At 38.1% G+C, this 22,610-nt stretch overlaps 1 protein-coding gene across 2 annotated transcripts in view; it reads right to left on the reverse strand.

Moving 5' to 3' along the window:
* Nucleotides 1-22,610, reverse strand: part of LOC127453280 (small conductance calcium-activated potassium channel protein 3-like) — a 116,031-nt gene that overhangs the window by 68,085 nt on the left and 25,336 nt on the right. For both annotated transcript variants that reach the window (XM_051719527.1, XM_051719528.1), the window contains one exon: nt 830-925. In XM_051719527.1, the coding sequence (XP_051575487.1) occupies nt 830-925 (96 nt within the window). The remainder of the gene's footprint in view (nt 1-829; nt 926-22,610) is intronic.

Here is a 22,610-nt window from a genome sequence, read left to right on the forward strand (position 1 = left end):
AGAACTTGAAACCATTCTTCCATAACAAATTAGTTAGTGTTATTATTTCTTGTGGTATTAAAGCTGGTATTGAGAATCGTCAAATTTCACTAATGACTACTGTAGAACTCATTTCATAGAAGTGTGAGCATCTCTGCTGTTAAGAGGCAATGGAGGCTTTTCTTTATTTGACTACCATACAAAACATAAAATAATTATCATATGACAAGCCTCCTCCCCTACCCAGTGCAGTTTACATTTCTGTTGAGTTGATTGCATAGGTACACTATTAGGTTGGGCATCGGTCATAATTTTAGACATAAACTTTGACATGTTACTTGAGCATGTAACTTAAATGTCCTTTTTTCAATCCAGACAAGTAACTTTTTTACTCGGACAAGTGAATGACCAATTTACTTGTTCGGAGGACAATGTAATGTAATGTTGAGCTCTGGCTTAAATGTATGCTCTAGTTGATTTTGTGTTTTGACCATTTGTGAACTGCGTTAAACTCATTTATGCTTTGTGGGTGTGACTTTTTTCGCTGTGTCATCACCATTCATATCTATAAAACCATTGTGTTTATGATTAAATTACTACTAGAGCACAAAATTGTTTACAAGAGTACAAAGTTGTTCATAGATTTAGCCTCTCAATTTTGCTCTCAAAGCGCACCAGACTGATGCATTTAACTTTAAAATGTTCACAATTTTCTTACAGGAGAGCATTTCCCCGGACCCCCCTAGAGGGTCTGAGGTCCACCCACCACAGTCTCAAAAATCCAGTGGGAAACACTGCAGACCATTTCTTTTTCTTGTGTGTGTATGTGTGTGTGTTTGTGTGTGTTTACCTGCACCTCTCGAGCATGGTAAGCAATGATTAATCCAAGAAGGATGATGGTGGAAAGGCTGATAAGACACTTCAATGCCAGAGAATACATGGAGCTCTGTAAAACACATACAAATGACATTAGCATCACACACATATAGACACGCACACACAAAGACACACACAAAGTCAGCTCAACATTATACATGATTTTGAAACTACATTTTACATCATTATTACACATCATGAATTCATACACATCACTTTTATACCATTACTATTTCACACATAAATAATCACTCTGGGTGCTAACCCTGTGAAAAAAAATCCTAAAGAAAGTTTAATTAAAAATGAACAGCGCAATCACAGCAAGTGTGTCTGCGCCATATAGTCTGTCAGACATTTTTAGTGCCTTTTATAATCTATGATGACATGCAATAATGGCTCCATAAATATGTGTGTGTGTCAAGTCATTTTTATTTGTATAGCGCCTTTCACAACACACATAGTTTCATAGCAGCTTTACAGAAGATCATGCATTAACAGAAAATGAGACTGTAATATCTGTAAAGTCTTAGAGTCATCATTGTGTAGTTTGATAAAATACTATTGTGAATTGTGTTTAAAAATAAGTAATTAAATAATAATTGTATTTATATCCCCAGTGAGCAAGCGGAAGGCGACTATGGCAAGGAACACAAAACTCCATAAGATGTTGATTAATGGAGAAAAATAACATTGGGAAAAACCAGGCTCACTGTGGGGTCCATTTCCCCTCTGGCTAACATCATGAATATAATGCCAATGTTACTTATGTATAGTGCAAGTCATGGTTTAAAATTATTAAACAATGTAAGTGTTAAAGGTCAGTGTTTATACAAAGATTTTGTATGAACTGTAAGATTAATGACTAATGTCTTTGAAGTCCATCCTGGATTAACTGCAGAAGTTCACATAGATGCAATTGTCCTTGTTAGTTGGCTGATGAAGGGTTTTGTTGGCAATTAATTGATAGTCTATGTATTCCATTATAAGAGTGTAGTCCATCATTAGACCGAGGTGATGTAGGAAGAGATCAGTTAGGTGCATCGCGGTTCAACCTGGCCGGTAATTTCGGTGAGGTCTATCCTAAGTCCGAGGTTCAGGCAATGGCATATGAAGTATCCCATGTCTTATGGTTGGAGTTGGCATCAGTTCATCCTCTGAAGTCCATCATAATAGACTGAAGTGATGTTTGGTTGGCACCGGCTGCTATTAGTTATCATCACTCCGTGACAGATAGCAGTGGAGTCCAACACGAAGCAGGAATGGAGCTGGATCCAGCCAGTTCTGGTGACCTCAGGATAGGAGTCCCGAGGTTGAGACAGGGAAACAAATAGAATAATATTAGCATAGATGCCATTCAATTTATTGCAGAGTTATGGATCATGATCAATGTTTCTGGTTCCAGCAGACCTAACTAAAGCAGCCTAATTGTGAGTTGAAGGATGAATTAGGTGTATGCCTGGCTAAATAGACGAGTCTTTAGTCTAAACTTAAACTGAGTGAGTGTGTCTGCATCCCGAACAGTGTTAGGGAGACTATTATAGTTTAGGAGCCAATATGAAAAGGATCTACCTCCTTTTGTGGATTTTGATATTCTTGGAATTATTAGTAAACCAGAATTTTGTGATCGTAATAAATATGATGGAATATAGCGTGTCAGAAGGTCACTTTAGTACTGTGGAGCTAAACCATTCAAAACTTTGTACGTAGTTAACAGAATTTTTAAATTAATACTAAATTTAACAGGTAGCCAATGTAACGACGATAAAATGGGGCTAATATGATCATATTTCTTGGTTCTAGTAAGTACTCTGGCTGCTGCATTTTGAACCAATTTAAGTTTATTTATTGATCTTGCTGGACATCCTCCCAGTAATGCATTACAATAATCTAGTCTTGAGGTCATGAACACATGAATTCCTTTTTCGGTATCAGCAACAGCGAGCATGTATCGTAATTTAGCAATGTTTCTTAGGTGGAAGAATGCTGTTCTACAAACATTGATAATTTGATTGTCAAAGAACAGATTGGTATCAAATATAACACCTAAGTTCTTTGCTGTTGAAGATGATGTAACAGTACATTCATAGAGAGTCAAATTATATTTTAGCGGCTTGTTTTTAGAGGTTTTTGGTCCAATAATTAGTACCTCTGTTTTGTTGGAATTGAGTAGAAGGAAATTTCTGGCCATCCAGTCTTTTATTTAATTGATACACTCTGCTAATTTGGAGAGTTGTGAAATCTCTTCAGGTTTTGAAGAAATATAAAGTTGGGTATCATCAGCATAACAGTGGAAACTTATTCCATGATTCCTGATAATATCTCCCAGGGGAAGCATATACAAGGAGAAAAGCAGAGGCCCTAAAACTGATCCCTGTGGCACTCCATACTTTACTTTTGTTTGGTTTGACAATTCCTCATTTACATAGACAAAGTGGTAGTGGTCTACTAAATAGGACCTAAACCATGCTAATGCAACTCCAAAAATGGCAACATAATTCTCTAGCCTATTCAAGAGAATGTCGTGATCCATCGTGTCGAATGCAGCACTAAGATCTAAAAGCACTAGAAGAAGTGAAATGCAGCCGCGATCAGATGATAAGAGCAAGTCATTTGTAACTCTGATAAGTGCAGTCTTTGTACTGCGATGAGGCCTAAATCCTGACTGAAATTGTTCATATATACCATTTCTCTGTAGAAATGAACATATTTGGAAGGATACTACCTTTTCTAGTATTTTCAACATAAACAGGAGATTTGAAATTGGTCTATAATTAGCCAGTTCTCCAGGATCAATTTGTGACTTCTTAAAGGAATAGTTCACTCAAAAATGAAAATTTGCTGATAATTTACTCACCCTCAGGCCATCAAAGATGTATCAGAGTTTCTTCATCAAAACAGAATTTAAAGACTTTTAGGATTTCATTTCAGGCCGCCTCCTCTAAACAATGCAAGTGAATGTCCTCCATTTTTTGACGGTCCAAAATGCATATTTAGGGTGCATTAAAATAATCCACATGACTCCAGTTGACAAATAAAGTTCTTCTGAACGCAAACGATTGATTATTTTGAGAAACAAATCAATACTTGTATACTTTTTAACTACAAATGTTCGCTTCCTACATCTCTGTGACCTGCGCTCATGAGAGGGATGACGCAAACTCATTGGTAAGGTCACGCATCACGTGAAGGCCCGGGAGTTTTTTTTATTTATATCTGACGGTGTCACATTAAGCATTATTAGATCAAAAGACTTAAATTTATATCCTGTCCTCTGAGTAACACCAAAAAATTCACTGTAAATTGTAGCAACACCTCCTCCTCGACCCTTCAGAGGGGGCTCATGTTTATAACAATAACCTAGGGGAGTAGATTCATTTAAACTAATATATTCATCCGGTTTAAGCCAGGTTTCAGTCAAACAGAGCACATCCAAACTATGATCTGTAATAATTTCATTTACAGTTAGTGCTTTGGTAGAAAGAGATGTAATGTTTAGTAGCCCTACATTCATATGATGTTTATCTTTAATTTTTTTGCTTTGTTCAAGTTTGACCTTAATCACATTTTTTCTAAATGATTTAGTGAGAGTTTTGTGTTTGGTAGTTCGGGGAACAGACACAGTCTCTGTGTGATATCTAGGTGATACAGTCTCTATGTGTTGTAGTTTATGTGACCTGTGTGATGTCTCAAGGCAGCTAGCAGATGTTTGGATTAACCAGTTTGTCTGCTTCCTGACCTGGGCCTCAGTTAGTGAAATACTATCATTATTAAGACTATGAGCCAAATTACTAGAGAGGAGACCAGCACCTTCCCTGGAGGGATGGAGTCCATCTCTCTTTCAGGTCTACCCCAAAAAACTCTTCCAATTGTCTATAAATCCTATTCTATTCTCCAGACACCACTCAGACTTCCAGCCATTCAGTGACACTAATCTACTATAAACCTTGTCACCACAATGAGCAGGGAGGAGGCCAGAGCATATTACAGTGTCTGACATCATTTTTGCAAATTCACACACCTCTTTAACATTATCTCTAGTGATTTCCGACTGGCGAAGCCGGACATCATTAGTGCCGACATGAATAACAATTTTAGAAAATCTACATTTAGCATTAGCCAGCACTTGTACATTTTATCTGATGTCGGATGCTCTGGTACCTGAAATGCATTTAACAATAGTGGCTGTAGTCTCTATTTCCACGTTCTTTACAATAGAATCACCAAAAACAAGGGCTCTTTCAACATGATTCTCAGTGGGTGCATCACTGAGTGGGGAGAATCAATTGGAAACCCTAACAGGAACGGGAGAGTGGTGTCGCTTTGCTGAGCGAGTATGCTGCCGAGATGTCACCCAAACACCCTGCTGAGGGGCTCTACAGCCGGAACCAAAGTGTGTGTGTTGCTCTCTGCACTGTCCACATCCAAAACAGTATCTACCGGCTTCTCTTTCTCACTGACCTCCACTAGCATTTGGATGCATGTCTCTAACTCATTAACCTTCTCTCGTCCTGACTAATTCCTTACATTTATCACACGTGAATCCCCACTGTTGACGGAAGAAGCTATTGTAAACATGTGACATGCAATGCAGGAAGAAATAACATGAGCAGATGCCATGACTTACCGCAATTGATTGTTGTTGTTTGTTGTTGCTGAGCAGTGAGGGTTTGAGATCGATGTGAATCCCTCACACAATTGTTTGTTGTTATGGTTGTTCTCGATAAGCAGCGCTTTGTGATCGATGCAATAATCTGTGTAACACAGAGGAGACAAACGGGTGCGTGCTGTAAAATGCACGCAGTTTAATCGCGATAAAAATATAAAGCGGATGCATGTGGAAAATGCACGCAGTTGAATCGCGATAAGAGAATAATGCAGGGGAAAACCCGATGCGTGCTGAAAAATGGCAGATGTTAAGGATTAAAAGCTGAAAACAGATAGATAAGCGATGATGAAAAGCTAGCAGGCTACAAACACAGACTCAAGCTAGGCGCCAGCAGCAACAGGTAAAATACACACAGATGAAACAGTAGAAAAGTGGAAAAACCGGAAACACACAGTAAAATGACAAAGGATAAAACAACGAACTATGAGAATAAGTAAAGCTAAGCAGGCTAGCAGGCTACAAACACTCGTGCAGCGTGCTGTCAGCAACAGGAACAGAAACACTCTCACTCAGTCGGTGTGTGATTGCATTGATCTCACCTTGACACATACTGTACACTACTGTACGCTGCACACATTAGCACAGGTTCAGATTAATTACACACACCTTGCATTGTGCATAAACTCTCCCTTGAATAAAAAGCCAAAGATCTAAACGGTTTCCTGCCTGAGCCTCAGTGCTGTCCAGCTGAACTGCACACATTATTGGACTGACCACCTGTGAGTCTAATTTAAAGCTCCATACTGGAACCATTTTTCTACACAGACAGACACTGGTGTCTGGGACTCCTCAAGAAGTCGCTCAGTCTCACACTGACACCCACGACACATACATATATTAAAGTGCTCCTAACTGGAGCAGATATATACCATACCAATGGAGGCTTACAGTTTATCAATACTACAACTGTTACAGTATATTTCCGTTCCTGTCATTCTTTCAAAATAATCTTACAGATTGAAAGATTGATTGGCCCTATTTCCTTAGTGTGATTTACCTAATTAGGATGTGTTCCAAGATTAACATTGTTGTTGGTCCTGGAACAATATTCATATCAACCAATCTGATTTTAGGGTTCAATCAGGGTTAAGGTTAGGCTTTGGGCTGGGGTTATGAACTGAAAAGAATAGTTCACCCAAAGAAAGAATTCTGTAATTATTTACTCACTCTCATGTCTTTTCAAACCCTTATGACTTTCTTCCATAAAAATAAGTCATTTAAGCTGAATGTTCAAGCTGCTGGTGACAATGGCTGTCAATCAAGGTTTTCAGTGAATAGTGATTTAAATTTCATACTATTCCTCACTAAAAGCTCTCATATGGCTTTAGAAGACTTGGAATATAGTGCACAAGTAATATAGACTATTTCATGATGCTTTTATGGTGCTTTGACATTTCTGACAGCCTGGTGTCCCCATCAACTTTCATTATATGGAAGAGAACAGCTCAGACATTCTGCTATGATTTAACATCATTCTGGTTTGGAACAACATGAGGGTGAGTAAATCAAAATAGAATTTAAACAACATTCTAATACATGTATCTTTTCACTCTGATTTCAGACACTGGTTATGGTTCGGATTAGATCCACAGAATGATGATTTGATAGGAATGTTGTTCCGGGACCAAAAACAGATCCAACCAGGAACTTGGATAAATAACATCATGAAGCTCACAATTTGAATCAGCCAATTTATAATTAAAATGTTTGAGCCAAATTTGTCTGTGTGCCTTTGAATGAATACATTCAGTGTCATGTAAGACATCACACAAAGTTTTGAGCTTTTTGTTGGGGATGTTTGTTCATTGAATTCAATGCACAACACAAAGGTCAGAATTTCAATCCCACTCTTTTCTCACTTTCCCCCACCTCTCACCCCACTCTCTCGCTCTTCCTCTCTCTTTGCTTGATTGAGTTTTTTTTCTTGATGTGTTACCATCTTTCTAAGTGAGTCCTCTATTACTGAGACATGATTGTCAGAACACACATTATATACGTATGCATGAACAGTGAGTATGACGAACAGATTCATGTGTAGATTAGCAATTATTGATCTTCAAATGATGGACACCATGTAGAGCTAATAGGCTTTCAGAGGTCCATTAACTCCATCAGCATTCTCTCACACTTACACACAAAAATTCTCCTCCTGACCTTTTTCCTTATCATTTCTATGAACAAATCTATTCATCATCTTTTCTTTACTTCTCCCTGGTGCTTTCATAAAAACCTAGCAGATCTGCTGTGATGTCTGAATACACAGTCATCTTCAACCCTTCTGTCTGTCACACAGCAGCACAAAGAAATTCAAACACTCGCACACACACACACACATTCACAGTTGAATGTACCACCATAAATACACAGTCATCTGTGATTCTAATGTAATTACTTCCTCTTGTTTCAATTTCTTCATTTGCCGCTGATGTTGGGTGCAGTGACTCACATATTAATGAAAAAAAAAAAAAACACTCAATAACAAGCCACATAAAACACATACAAACACACATACCAAGCTGAAAGTGCTACATGTTTCAGATCTTGACACACAAAATTCTGTCATCATATGTTCATGTAAAAGCCTCATGTTGTTACAAAAAAATCTGTATGACTTGAGATGTTGGATAGAATTTAACAGTGCATTCCAGACAACTCGGAATTCTGAATTTTCCCACCTCCTACTTGAAAATAATGACTGGAATGCCACCTAAAGTAGGAGATCTGACAAGTGAAGTCAGGGTTGATCAATCTACTCTGACTTCAGCAAGTAACTCCATTTGACATCATTTCCAAGATGGCGGTGACCACCAAGCAGAAACTGGAGCTCTGTTTGGTGAAACATAAAAACAAAAGTATTTTCCCTGCACGGAATATATGAACATGCAATATACAATAAATATAAGAGGATGTTAATAAGAATTGTTTGTGTATCAGTCAATGCTTTTGTTTTCACCTATTTTGCTTGTGAAATAGCTACTATGGAGCCAGATAGCTAGCATCTGGAAGGCTTTGCATTTGGCTTGTGTTCATGTGGTCATGATGTCTGATTGACTGGAACGCACTATGGTTGGAAGTGGGAAATTTCAGCTTGGATATTCCCACCTTCTACTTCATCTGGAATGCAGAATAAGTCTCAGTCACCATTTATTCCACCTAACATCTCCTTTTGTTTTCCATTGAAGAAGCAATGTCATACGGGTTTGAACAACATGAGGGTGAACTATGACAGAATTTTCAGTTTTGGGTTAATGAGCCCTTTATCTACCAGGGGGAGTTAAAGCCCAAAGAAAACACACAAAAATCCTTCAGGAGCACTTTGATATCTAAGACAAAGACAGATCTGTAGATTATGATTGTCGCTGTATGTGCGGTGCCTTGTGTGTGAGTGACTCTTCTTTCAGAGAGCTTTGTGTCAAGCAGTCTAATGATCTGAACCTTCTGGCCAAACCAATCATACACATAACACTTTATCATTCACCTCGAGACCTGCACTCACTCCATAAGGAACATAAACACAAATACCACAGTCTCTCCTATATAACACATACACAGCACAACATATACATCAACATCACCCCTAGAGACATAAACACACTAAAGTACAGCTGGTAATATGGTAAATTGTTCTATGTCACCTTTTCCAGAGGAAAATTTCATTGCTCGTTGGTTGCACTCTCACAGCTTAGAATACTTAATGTTCTCAGTTTTGTTTCTTTTTAAATATCAGCTATGTCTCAGATGTTTCTCCTTAATCCCTTGACCGTTGGGACTCCCTGTTGAGTTAATCCAGCAAGAGAGAAAAAAATCATCCTGTCACCAGGGCATGCTCTTGTGTTCTATGAATTCTATGCTTAGTGTCCAATGAGTTGCTCTTGCTGACTGTAACGATGCTGGCAACAGACAGACGACGAGACGATGATGTGCGATGATCTAAGTGCAGTTTATTTACAGTGCTTTCAAACGTGAAACAAAACCTTGACTTGACCATGGACAATGGCAAACATGAGGGTTAAATACCTGGACAAGGGAGCACACATGACAATGAAAACAAATGAACATTTAGAACTCTAAACAAGATAACAAGACTGCTAACAACCTAATGAAACAATGAACCACTGAGGGCAAGACACAAGAACATGGGAAACACATGACAAGATCACATGACAAGGAAACAGGAACTAACATGGCATGGAACAAAAACACATACAACCCTGACACTACACAAGAACATTTTTTCTTCGCTTTTCTCCTACACTAAAATGATTAATGAAATAAAAAAAAGGAAGCCACAACAATCAGTTTTATTTGAGCTTGATGTCTTTACTCACTGAGAGCTGCATATGGACATAAGCATTCTACGGCAAGCCTCGAGAGGATAAATACACAATCACACTTTCACACGGTAAATTTACTCCATGAATCGCATCCTAAATCACTCTTTTACAATTGTTTATGCTCGCGCTGTAATCCTGTTGTGAGCTCCACGTGATGGAATCAGAGACAGAGAGTTGGGGTAAGTCGGTATGTTTGTCACCCCTCTTCTTAATTGGCAAGTGCGTCATACCTCCAACTGAAGAGTGAGATCTCTGCAGCAAAAAAATCTTGTTAAGTGTGACACCCTTGGCAAAAATCGAGTTGGATTTATTCAGAAAAATCAATAACTTTAAGAATTCAATGTAATTATTTTATTACAATTTCAGTTTTTTTTTTTATGTGACATTTTTCAGCTTAGACCACATTTTTTATCAAGGGAGAATTGTAATCTCTATTTATTTTGACACAAATGGGAAAAAAAGATATGACAAATAAACTGTAGTAACTTTATAGTGTTTGTTCTTGAAGGTAAAAATCACTAAGATTTGAAAACGTCAAATAATACAGTAAGATTAATTGGCTCTGAAGGAAAAATATGTTACAATTTCATGTAACACCACAGACAACTAACATTATGCCCAGGTTTCTGTCGGTTTATTGCCTGTGGAGATACTATAGAGTTTGTGGTATTTGCACAAATCTGGACTTTTCTAAAATGGAGGCTTCATGGTAGTTTCAAGGTCAGGGGACATTTTGGATATATTAATGAGATTATGTTTATCAAAATCGATATTTAAATCCATTAAATCTGCAAGTTATGACTGTATCACCACAGACTCTGATATAGTGTGGTACATGACATTTTCAGAAATTCTGTAAAATATATGAAATTTAATAAGAAACAATGAACTCACCATGCACACCTCAGATCAACCATCACCTATAGTGACATTTACACAAAGGAAGTAGTCCAAATAGAATTCCCTCTTTTCTTAAAGGGCCCATTTCCGGGGGAGTCGCGTGGCGCCATGCAGGGAGTCGGACGTGTGAATGGCGAGCGCTGCACACTTTGATAGTTTTTAATTCTTTTTGTATCTTAAACCAGTGAGATTCGATACACCCTGCTACATAACAGTTCTATGAAGTCATCATGTCAAAGAATTCAAAATCCTTGGGCTCTGGAGACATTAAAAGACACTTACATGCTCAAGCTGATACCCCAGACAGGGCCGCAGACCAGGGATTCAGTTTGGATATTGCGGTGGGAGAAATTCAACGTCAACTGTTGAGCATGTCTGTAACAGTAGGTCGTGGCAGACTTGGAGGATCTTGCTGTAATACGTCGATCGATCATTGCGATGGAGACGAAATTCTCTGAGTTGGTTACAAGAATCGGGGACGTCGAGAAACGGATCAATTATCTGGAGTCATCAGAGATGGAATAAGCTGCTAATCCGCTAGCGACCAAAGTAGATTTGGAACGCGTTTGGGAAAAGTTGGAAGACCTTGAGAATCGTAATTGGCGAAACAATGTCAGAATTGTTGGAATTCCTGAGCATGAGGAAGGCCGAGATATGGTAAAATTCCTAGACAAGCTCTTTCTGAGTTTGCTCGACATAACAGGACATAATCTGGAAATCGAGCGAGCCCACAGAGTCCCGGCTCGGAGATCCGCTGAGGGAGACAGGCCCCGATCAATTCTGGCCAAATTTCTGAGATCATCCGATAAAGATCTCGTGTTACGTGAGGAGTAAAGAAAGGCTTTCTTGAAAGAACCACAAAATTTTCTTGTTCCCAGACTTTGCAAATTCAACAAAAGACAAACGTGATCGATTTAAGGAATGCAAGAAACTCTTACATCAATGGAAGGTCGCATTTGCACTGATGTTTCCAGCCAAATTGAGAATAGATACTAAGGATGGCTGCAAAATATTTACATGCCCACAGCAAGCATTGTCCTTCATAGAGACAATGGGGTGAGTACGCCATTTGGTGATTTTTCATGTTGCTGCCTAGTGGACCTGACTCACTGAACATACACTTGACTGTCTGAAGAAACTGGGCGCCTTTTTGTTTCTTTTTGTGCTTGTTCCGCCTAGCGGCTAGAGTTTGTTTTGTGGAGTGGCACTCCTTCGGGACAGTGTGTGGGTAAATCTGCACATTCTTTGTGTTTATGCCTCCTATTGGCTGGAGTTTGTTTTGTGGAGTATTCTTTGCAGGACATTGGAAGGATTAGATCATCTACTTCTCTCAAGAACAGCCGGCTCACTGAACATTCGTTTGACTGTCCAAGGAAACTGAAAAGCTTTTTTTTTTTTTTTTTTTGCTGGTTCCGCTACAGGCTGGAGTTTGTTTTGTGAAGGATCGCACCTTCTGGACAGTTATGCGAAGGAATCTACACGTTCTTTGTGTTTGTTCTGCCTATTGGCTGGAGTTTGTATTATGGATTTTCTTCTGTTATGTAATTCTGTCTCACAAAATGTATACAGAAGCACCAGACTTGAGCAATCTGACAGCAAAGTTGTCACGGGGACTCTCGTAGGCGTACATGCACTGTTTGAGTTTAGAGGGATGAACTTCGGTTGGCGCTGTCATGTGTAGGGTTAATGCACACGTATTATTCTGTTTGTTTGTTTCGGGGGGAAGTTCGGGGTTTGACTGTTGCACTAATGTTGGAATGTGGTCTTTTATAATTTTATTTTTGACACAATCTACAATCTAGCGTGCTGGGGGATGGGAGGTCCGTGGGAACTGAGCCGGTGGAGAAGCTCCCATATCCACATCCAAATCGCCCACGGCGCTCGCTGACCCAGCCGCCTGAGTTTCAGCGTAGGATGGACCGGGTCGGGAAGCAGCCGCGGTGGCTCTCTGCTTCACAGAGAAGAAAGAGAGCCACAACCGCAACGTTCTCATGGGAAAGTTCTCACAATGAAAACATGACCCATCCACAAAAGCTGCCTCGGCGTGCTGGCGACCCAAGCACTCGACACAGATTTTGTGACCATCCGGTGGGGAGAGATAACAGCCACACCCAATAGCACAAAGGCGAAAGGGCATCTTTAAAAAGACCCCAATCATTTGTGCGAGCTTTTTTAAAGAAAATATACTCTTTTAAATATACTCTTTTTTTATACCTGAGGACTCAGCCACCGAAGCGCCCAGGGGAAGCACAACACTCGACCGTGCGAGGGTGACCGCCGATATGCACCGTAAAATCCAGCACTGATATCAAGGTGACGGGACGAACACACACATGCACTCGGTTCCAAAGAACAAGTCTGAATGAGTGGTGCACGCCATCTCCTTTTATACCCGTATATCTGGGGTGGAGAGTGGCATGCAAATTCCACTCACCAATTTTCATTGGCCTTTTCTGAATAAAGCAAAGGTGATTGGGGCTCTCTAGACCGAACCCCTAGTGTCACTACATCGACACAACTTCGAGTGAGTGACAGACAGGGAACTCGTGGATTTGGAAGGGAATATTAAAAGTGCCGAGGCAGAGCTGAAGCACAGAATGTCGTCTGATGGCCTCAGAGAATTGACCTGATTGAAATACAGATATAATACTATTTTGTCACAGAAGGTGGAGTTTTGGCTATTCAGAGCAAGACAGTCATACTTTGAGTCGGGGGACAAAGCAGGGAAGCTTTTGGTTAGATATATAAAGCAGAGAGTCTTTTTCTACTATTCCCTCAGTGAAATCTGCTAGTGGTGAAATATTTACCTCAGCCATTGATATTAATAATGCTTTTAAAGAATTCTATCTAGATCTTTATAGTTACACATCTTCGTCTACCAATGAAGATGTTAGAAAGTTTGTGGAACCATGAGAACTCCCTAAGCTGACAACTGAGCAAAAAAGATTTATTTATTCTGAGATAAACTTGGAGGAGCTTGGCGAGGTAATTAAGGCCTTGCCTACAGGCAAGTCTCCGGGGCCAGATGGTTTTGCTGCTGAATTTTTTAGATCTTATGCTAAAGAACTGGCTCCACTTTTGTTAGAAGTTTATACGGAATCATTAAAGAATGGAAAGCTTCCGCTAACCATGACACAAGCACGGATCAGTCTGCTTTTTAAAAAGAACAAAAATCCAAGTGAGTGTAAGAGTTACCATCAAATTTCCCTGATCCAGCTAGACGTAAAAATATTGTCAAATAATTCTGGCTAACCAATTAAGTAAAGTTATGACATCTCTTATACATACAGATCAGGTGGGGTTATTCAGAGCCGCAGCTCTTCTGATAACATTAGGCATTTTATCAATGTCATGTGGGCAGTGACGAATGATCAGACTCCGGTTGCAGCCATCTCACTTGATGCCAAAAAGGCATTTGATATGATAGAATGAGATTATCTTTTTAAGATTTTGGACATTTACGGGTTCGGGAATACTTTTATTGGATGGATTAAGTTACTTTATAGACACCTGGTAGCGGCGGTACAAACAAATGGATTAATTTCAGATTATTTTACTCTGGATAGGGGCACCCGGCAGGGTTGCCCTCTTTCCCCATTATTGTTCTGTCTTGCCCTGGAACCATTAGCAGCCGCAATAAGAAAGGAGGAGGATTTTCCAGGGTTGATGGTGGGAGGTGTGGCGCATAAACTTCTGCTTTACGCAGATTATATTTTATTATTCGTCTCTGACCCTTCTAGATCTATGCCCTGCCTCCACAGAATTATTAATTCCTTTTCTAATTTCTCAGGATACAGAGTTAATTGGTCTAAATCCGAAACTTTGGCACTGACAGCATATTGCCCGATAACGGCTTTTCTGCCAGGCATCTTCTAGTGGCCAAACAGGGCATTAAGTATTTGGGTATTTTATTCCCAGCAAATTTGTGTGGTTTAGTTAATTTTGTTCCCTTTAATAAAATTTTTTAGAATGATGTGGGCTGGTGGACTTCATTACATTTATCGATGATTGGGAAGGTTAATGCTATTAAAATTAATTGTATTCCAAAATTCCACTACCTGCTACAGTCACTCCCTATAAATATCCCCCTCTCTTATTTCAAACAATTTGATAGCATAGTGAAGTCCTTCATTTGGAATGGGAAACGTCCCAGATTACATTTCAGTAAACTGCATAGGCCGATTGATAAAGGTGGGCTAGGCCTTTTGAATAAAAAAAAAAATTTTGTTTTATTATTATGCATTCGGTCTCAGACATTTGGCTCACTGGTCGCTTCCACCTGAGAGTGCCCTTCCCTGGTTTTGTATTGAAAAGGAAGTTCTTGCCCCTATTTCACCATTGCAAAGCCTTTCTATCAAACTAACCGGAGAATTTAAATTACCCTGTTATCTCGCATTTACACTCGGTATGGACAAAAGTGTCCAGAGTTTTTAATTCTGACATTTATTTAAATGTTGCCTTGAGCTTATGGCTTAACCCCAAATTATGTATTAATAAGTCCTCTTTCTGCTGGAAAGAGTGGATTGTGAGGGAGGTTAATACACTCGGTGACCTATATGAGTCACCGAGTGTATTAAGTGTGTTGAGTGTTGAGATCCTTTGAAAATCTGGTTCAACATTTTGGGATTCTCAGATCTCAGTTCTTTAGATATTTACAGCTACGCCACCTGCTCTGTACCTAAAGCGGCAGATACTCTGGGAGTGGTGATTACTGCTTTTGGAAAAGGTCATGAGGCATCTGTGTATTACTCCCTGCTAATTCAGAGTCTGGGGGACGGAGCTTCAACTTCTCTCAAGAGATTATTGGAGAAAGATTTAAACTTGGTATCGGTGGAGGGAGAGTGGGCTAGGATTCTAAAAAACATCAGATCTGCATCTAGAGATGCAAGGGTGCGCCTTATGCAATTCAAGACTTTACATCGATTTTATTGGACCCCCTCTAGATTGTATAGGCTTGGTCTTAAAGACACACCCACCTGCATAACTCATGTCTTTTGGGTATGTGTTAAGATCCAGGAGTTTTGGTTGAAGGTTCAGATATTTTTTGTGATGTATTGGGCACTCAGATTCTGTATTTTGGGCGAGAATAGACACCTAAAGAGTTGGGTCCTAACTAGCGTCATGATCACCAGACAGATTCTTTTAAGAGGTTGGAGGTCGGCTGGAGCACCCACATTTCAGGAGTGGTGCTCGGAAATGGGGAGGTTAGCAGCCTTTAAAGAAGGGTCTTTTAGAAGACTAGGAAAAGGGGTGGTTGTGGGGTTTAAATGTTGATTCCACATGTGTATATATATATATATATATATATATATATATATATATATGTTTTGCTCTTGTATATATGTTTTGTAGGAATCAATGAAAAATGTTAATTACAAAAAAGGGCCCATTTCCATTGTTGTAACAACACAGACATTAAGTTGAAGGACACAACTTTTTCTTAAAATATCTATTTTAAATATCTAAAAAAAATCTATTTTTTTTAACAATATAATTAATATATACAGTATGTGTTAAATTAAATCTATTTTCATAATGTAACCACTTTATTTGTGTTAAAAATGTTTAATTGGTGCAATTACATCCCAGGATACCTCTTTGAGGTACAAGGGGGACATGCAGATTTTGGTACACATGATATCTCTCAAACTCAATAAAATATGTATATTAAGAAACAAATGTAACTTTTAACAATGCACAAACTGCTTTCACGCTACAGAATACAAATGTGCAAACACTTTACGATTTATTGGTATTTAAAGTTGATTTCTACTGTTGCAAATTGGAGAGGGACACCATTTTCCACCGCAAATGAAGAATGACCCAAAAGTGAGTTAAATGTTCTTCCAAACAGGTTTTTAAAGTTAATGCTCAATCGAGTTTTAAATCAATAAAACCTACCTCCCTACCCTAAATCTTAAACCTAAACTTAACCGATAGTATCTGAAAAAGCAAATGCGACATCAAAAATGCAATCGCTGAAGCAACCCCTGCATTGCATCGACTGACGTGATCTTCAGGACTCGTGCCCCAGTCTTTTGTAGTGCTGGGTATCGCCAGCCACCTCACAAAACGATACGCATTGTGATTCATGTCACGATTCGATATATATAACGATATCATGATTAGATTTAGCTTTTAATTTAAATTAATTTGGGTATATTTCAGTTATAATGTCAAGCTTTTTTAGCTTTTTTTTTTTTAATAAATAACAGTCCATGTATTTTATCAATAAATATGATGTATTGAAATTGCATATATTGTATTGCATATATACAGTATATCATTACATGTTTGTTGTTTACATGCCTAATTTGTACTATTTTCAAGTATTTACAGACATGTAGAACAAGTGCTAAAATGGTACTGTCTCTTTAGGACCTGTGGCAGGGACTTGTGGCAAAACAGTAGTGTTTGGTCGAATGGCTTCTTTACAGCTTTCATGGTATGTGTGATTAGAATGAAATGTTTCTTTTGTTGTTTTTGATAAATAACTAACTGTAGAGAACAGAAAGGAATTTAAATGAGATATTATTAAAAAACAAATGGTTTGCTTGGATCTAGTCTTTGGACTCACATCACACAGAAAGAGTCAAAACTTTTACTCTCAGCACGCAGTGAAAAGATCTCGGTGCTGAACTTCTTCACCACTACACCACTCAAACACTGGTGAGTGAAAGCTAAAAACATTTGGCTAATCACAGACATTTTTTGTAACATATGTAGCTGCGGTTGCGCGAGTGTCTCTTCCGTGCACAATGTTGTTGGGGCGGGGGGGTGCACATAACAACAAGCAACATAAAAATTATTTAGCAAAAATGTATGTATAGTAACTAGGGTTGCATGGTATACAGGTACTAACGAAATATCACAATACCAAAAAACGTAAAACGGTACGATATCGTCTTGTTGTTAATTTCGGTACCATATTAATGTATTAAAGTAGTAAAAATGTAATGTAATATAAGAGTTTTGAGATGAAATCTAAGACTATTTGAAAATAATAATAAAAAAAATTCTTGATATGGCCAAGTGTGATCATTAAACAACAGAAGGATGTCATTTAATTAAATAACACACAGTCACATGCACTGCGCACCACAGAATGAATGAGAGGCTCCGCTCTGCTCTGTCATCTCCTTCACACACACACACACAACACACTACTACTGCTTGATTTTCATGCAGTGTGTCCAATAGTATCCATCAGCAGAGCTGCAGAGCAGTGTTTAGTTTATAAACGGCTGTGAACTCTCAAATGACCTTTTTCACCAGAGATTTCAGCTCGCGAGTCACGGGAAGTTTGATATAATGAACACTTCAAAAACAGGAAGGTCTTTCAAAATAAAAGTCCTGCTGAAATGAGAGCTTTATTTAACTGGATACATGAAATTGAAGACATTATGAAAAACATTACTACTGTATTAAAGTGTAATATTCAAAGTTGTAGCAATAATACTCATAATAACAATAATATAATACTAAATGTTTTTATTAGTAGTATTATTATCTGTAAGCAATATCACAAAAGCTGAATACCAGTACTGAATATCAGCATACTGTGATTCAGCTATTGCAGCCTCAGGTAATTAGATTGTTTTCATTAATACTGTAAAGCTCTGTTGTACATCTTTTTTGTTTTTTACCAAAAATAATTATTTATAAATTATTATATTTTCATTTGATCAAATCTGTACATTATGTATTTGATTAAACACAATTTGATCATAACATTTAGCATGGAATCCAGAAAGATTAAAACAGAAGAGGCATAATTTTTATCTATAAGACGTTATGCAGTTCTTTTTGTCAATACATTTCTGTGTAATTTCATCAAAAATCTGAGGCTTTTTTTATTTGTTGCCTAAGTATTGAGTTAATATCGATAACGAGGTACCAGGGCTGGTATCGTACCGAAGCCAAAATTTTGGTATCGGAGCAATCCTTATAGTAACATGATCCTATGAGACCAAGTTGCAAAACTTGAAACAAATCAAACAATTGTTGACACACTGTAAGAATAGAGAGCTGTAAAATGTGTATGTATAGCCAGGGTTGGGAGGGTTACTTCTGAAATATATTCTACTACAGATTACAGAATACAAACTATAAAATGTAATTTGTAACATATTCCATTAGATTACTCAAGGTCAGTATCATATTCTAAATACTTTGGATTACTTCTTCAGCACTGGTAGATTTTTGTTTTGACTATAAAAACTCTGTCAGTACAGTAAGACAAAATACACATGTTAAAAATAAATTCTCTGAAACACCTAAATATCTTATGCAGTGTTGTTTCTAAAACAAGATCAATCAAATTGATTTTTTGATATTTTTACAGGAAAACAATACAAAAATTATTATCAAGAATACGATTTTTCCCCTAATATCAAAGGTTTTTATTCAATTTGTATCATAATTTCAAAATAAATTATGATACAACGTGAATTTTCTTGATAAAAAAATATGATCGTGTCTGGTAACGTGCATGTAAAATGGTTAGAAAAAGCATTTTAGCTTAGGTTTATTTCTATTTCTTGTGCTCCAAACTTACTCCAAACTTACTTCTCTGTCTGCTCGTAAGAATGTAACACATCATAAGAAAGTGTTTCACCGCTGTTCAAATGCACTTTGGATCACATCATTTATATGTGTAAATGTTTTCCATCTGAAAGTACTAAATATTAAATGAAATAAATGACAATAAAATGCAAAGTAATCTCTTCAGTAATCAAAATACTTTTTGAATGTAACTGTATTCTAATTACCAATGATTTAAATTGTAACTGTAGTGGAATACAGTTACTTATATTTTGTATTTTAAATACGTAATCCCGTTGCATGTATTCTGTTACTCCCCAACCTTGTGTATAGCATAGCCCTGATAATTTGATCTTGGAAGAATTTGAAGATAAATATTTGAGTTCATACTGAAATTGTTTCTAAAAATAATCAATCGTTTGGGCTCAGAAGAACTTTATTTGTCGACTGGAGTCATGTGGATTATTTTGATGCACCCTAAATATGCATTTTGGACCGTCAAAAAAATTTAGTACATTCACTTGCATTGTTTAAAGGAGGCCTGGAATGAAATCCTAAAACTCTTAAATTCTGTTTTGATGAAGAAAGAAACTGTAAATTATCAACAAAATTTCATTTTTGGGTGAACTATTCCTTTAATATTCTTTGGTCTGGTTTCATGGAACAGAAAGATCACATTTCAAATACGTATATAAGCAGATAGTGAATTTTGTCAACTTTTAGGAGTACTCTTGCATATCCTTGACCTCAAAGCTAACACATAATGGTTTAAAGCCACAAAACTTTAATTTTGATTTCATGGAGTCATTAATAAACATACTAAATAATGTCTTGAATAAAATCTAAAATTGCAAAATGGTTTCTGAGAGGGTTAGGTTTAGGGGTAGGTGTAGGTTCAGGGGATGATAATGTGCTAATGATAATATGTGCACGTTTGTGTGAGTCATTTTTAAGGTACACATACATTATGATGGGTAATCCAGTGGGCTGTGAAATCCTAATCCCACTTCTGCCACACTAACACTCTTTTCAGCATTCCCGCAAGAGTAATAATCATCAGTACATACAGAAAGAGAGAGAGAGGAGGAGAAGGAGATGGACAGCCTGAGGGAGGGTCAATGAAGGGGGAAAGCACCAGGGCAATAGTGCACTGAATTAAAAGGACCCTCAAATGACCGTTAGTGCTAAGCTTAATGTATGTGCTGGTGCTGCTTGTGTGTGTGTTTCTGTGTAGAAGTGCGGTTGTGTGCGTTTCCATTTTTTTCTCCTCAGCCTCAGAGTGTGTAATTGGGTTTTCGGGGGTGTAATGGTGTTTGTCAGTGTGTAATCAAGTGTGTGTGTGTGCCAGTCCTTGTGGAATTGGGCTTTTTTCTGTGTGTGTGTGTGTGCGTGTTTTTCATAAAGTGTGATATATTAGTGTTTTTGTAACCATTGCTTTTGGAGGTGTGTGTTTTTGCTGCATTTTTGTTTTGTGGTTTGATTAAATAGCCTAGTTAGTGAGCTAACCCATAGGAAAGAATCATCACATATGGGATCTCTTTAATATCGCAATTGTTTCTCCTAGACAGCAATGAGATTAAACAGAAAGCAAATGGAATTCTGCTTCTAAAATGTTTGTCCTTAGAAAAAGTTCGAAGTAATCTCACATGTCCCTCCTCAAGAGAGCACAATGTCAAAAAAATAAATTCTCAGATTTGCCAAGATGCCAAAATTTGTAATCAAATCAATACTTATATACTTTTTAACTACAAATGTTTGCTTCCGTACATCTCTGTGACGTGCGCTCATGAGAGGGATGATGTAAGCTCGTTGGTTTGGTCACGCGTCACATGGAGGAGGAGGCAGGAAGCGCATCATTGTTTACAAGAGAAACTTGCACAGACCACAGACCAAGCGCCGTTCACAAACCAAAACAGTCCAAAACAATTTCAAACACGATGTCGGAGGATTTTGATTTTAGAAGAGAAGAGGAGATGGAGTTTTTCACCCAACCCTACCTATTTGAGCCCGGATACACCAATGAGGAACTGAGGGAGATGGAGGAGGCCGCAGCAGCGGCGCAATCACAAGTCTCGGGGAGGCAGAGATCTATGGAGACATGGTGGTGCACATGTAGTAAATGCCAACCAATGTCAACAGATGCAGAGAGCATGTGCTGCCACAATTGGACCATAGCAATCCCACTGTTAGAAACAATTAGTGAGGCATTTTGAACAATACACTTATACAAATACAAATCTACAGCAAAGACAATGAAACTTTTGTAAAAAATGATGAGCTTCCTGCCTCCTCCTCCACGTATGACCTTACCAACGAGCTTACATCATCCCTCTCATGAGCGCGTGTCACAGAGATGTACGGAAGTGAACATTTGTAGTTAAAAATATTGTTTTGTTTCTAAAAATAATCAATCGTTTGGGTTCAGAAAACTTTACTTGTCGACTGGAGTCATGTGGATTATTTTGATGCATCCTAAATATGCATTTTGGACCATCAAGAAAAATGGAGTACATTCACTTGCATTGTTTAAAGGAGGAGGCCTGAAATGAAATCCTAAAAATCTTAAATTCTGTTTTGATGAAGAAAGAAACTCAGATACAACTTGGAGTAAATTATCAAAAAATTTTCATTTTTGGGTGAACTATTCCTTTAATGATTCACGCTACAGAGATTGTGGTCCAATTAAATGCTCTCGAATGAGAATGTCCATACTCCTACCACCTGCAACTCAGTACTAGGCAAATCAGAGTTCAAAGTTGTGATGTAAATAAAAGGAAAAGCGATATGTCCCATCCAAACTTTCTGTCTCAATAGGAAAAACTATCCTTGTGAGGGCATTTAATCCCCAAAATGTAGGCAAAACCTGACACACACTCACACACAAAGCCTCTCACAGCAACCCATGATCTTGCACACAGGCAACAGGTTAAACAATGGAGGCATCTGCACGCTTCTTTGCATCTACTAAACTAGTCTGAGTCAAGACGGTCCCCGGAGAAGCTGTGACTGTAACCTAGTTTCCATCCACTTTTCACACTTTTTTTTGAAAAAGTTTTGTTATCGATAAAGTGAAAATGCTGTGAGAAATTTGCCGTCTTCTGCCTGTTTCCATTCAAATGGCCTTTTATCGACAAAAATGGTGTGCATGATGACGTCATGCTTAAAAAAAGACTTTGTCGCATAAGTTTTGGTTTATCGCAAAAGAAATCTGCCCTTAAGCCGTTTCCATACAGAAATGTGTGTGTATATCGTTAATTGTGTACCTTTCGCCTCCCAGTCTCTAATTTTTTTCAACTGAAGTTTTGGTCAAA

The sequence above is a fragment of the Myxocyprinus asiaticus genome, chromosome 15 (assembly GCF_019703515.2).
Source record: "Myxocyprinus asiaticus isolate MX2 ecotype Aquarium Trade chromosome 15, UBuf_Myxa_2, whole genome shotgun sequence".
Lineage (NCBI taxonomy): Eukaryota > Metazoa > Chordata > Actinopteri > Cypriniformes > Catostomidae > Myxocyprinus > Myxocyprinus asiaticus.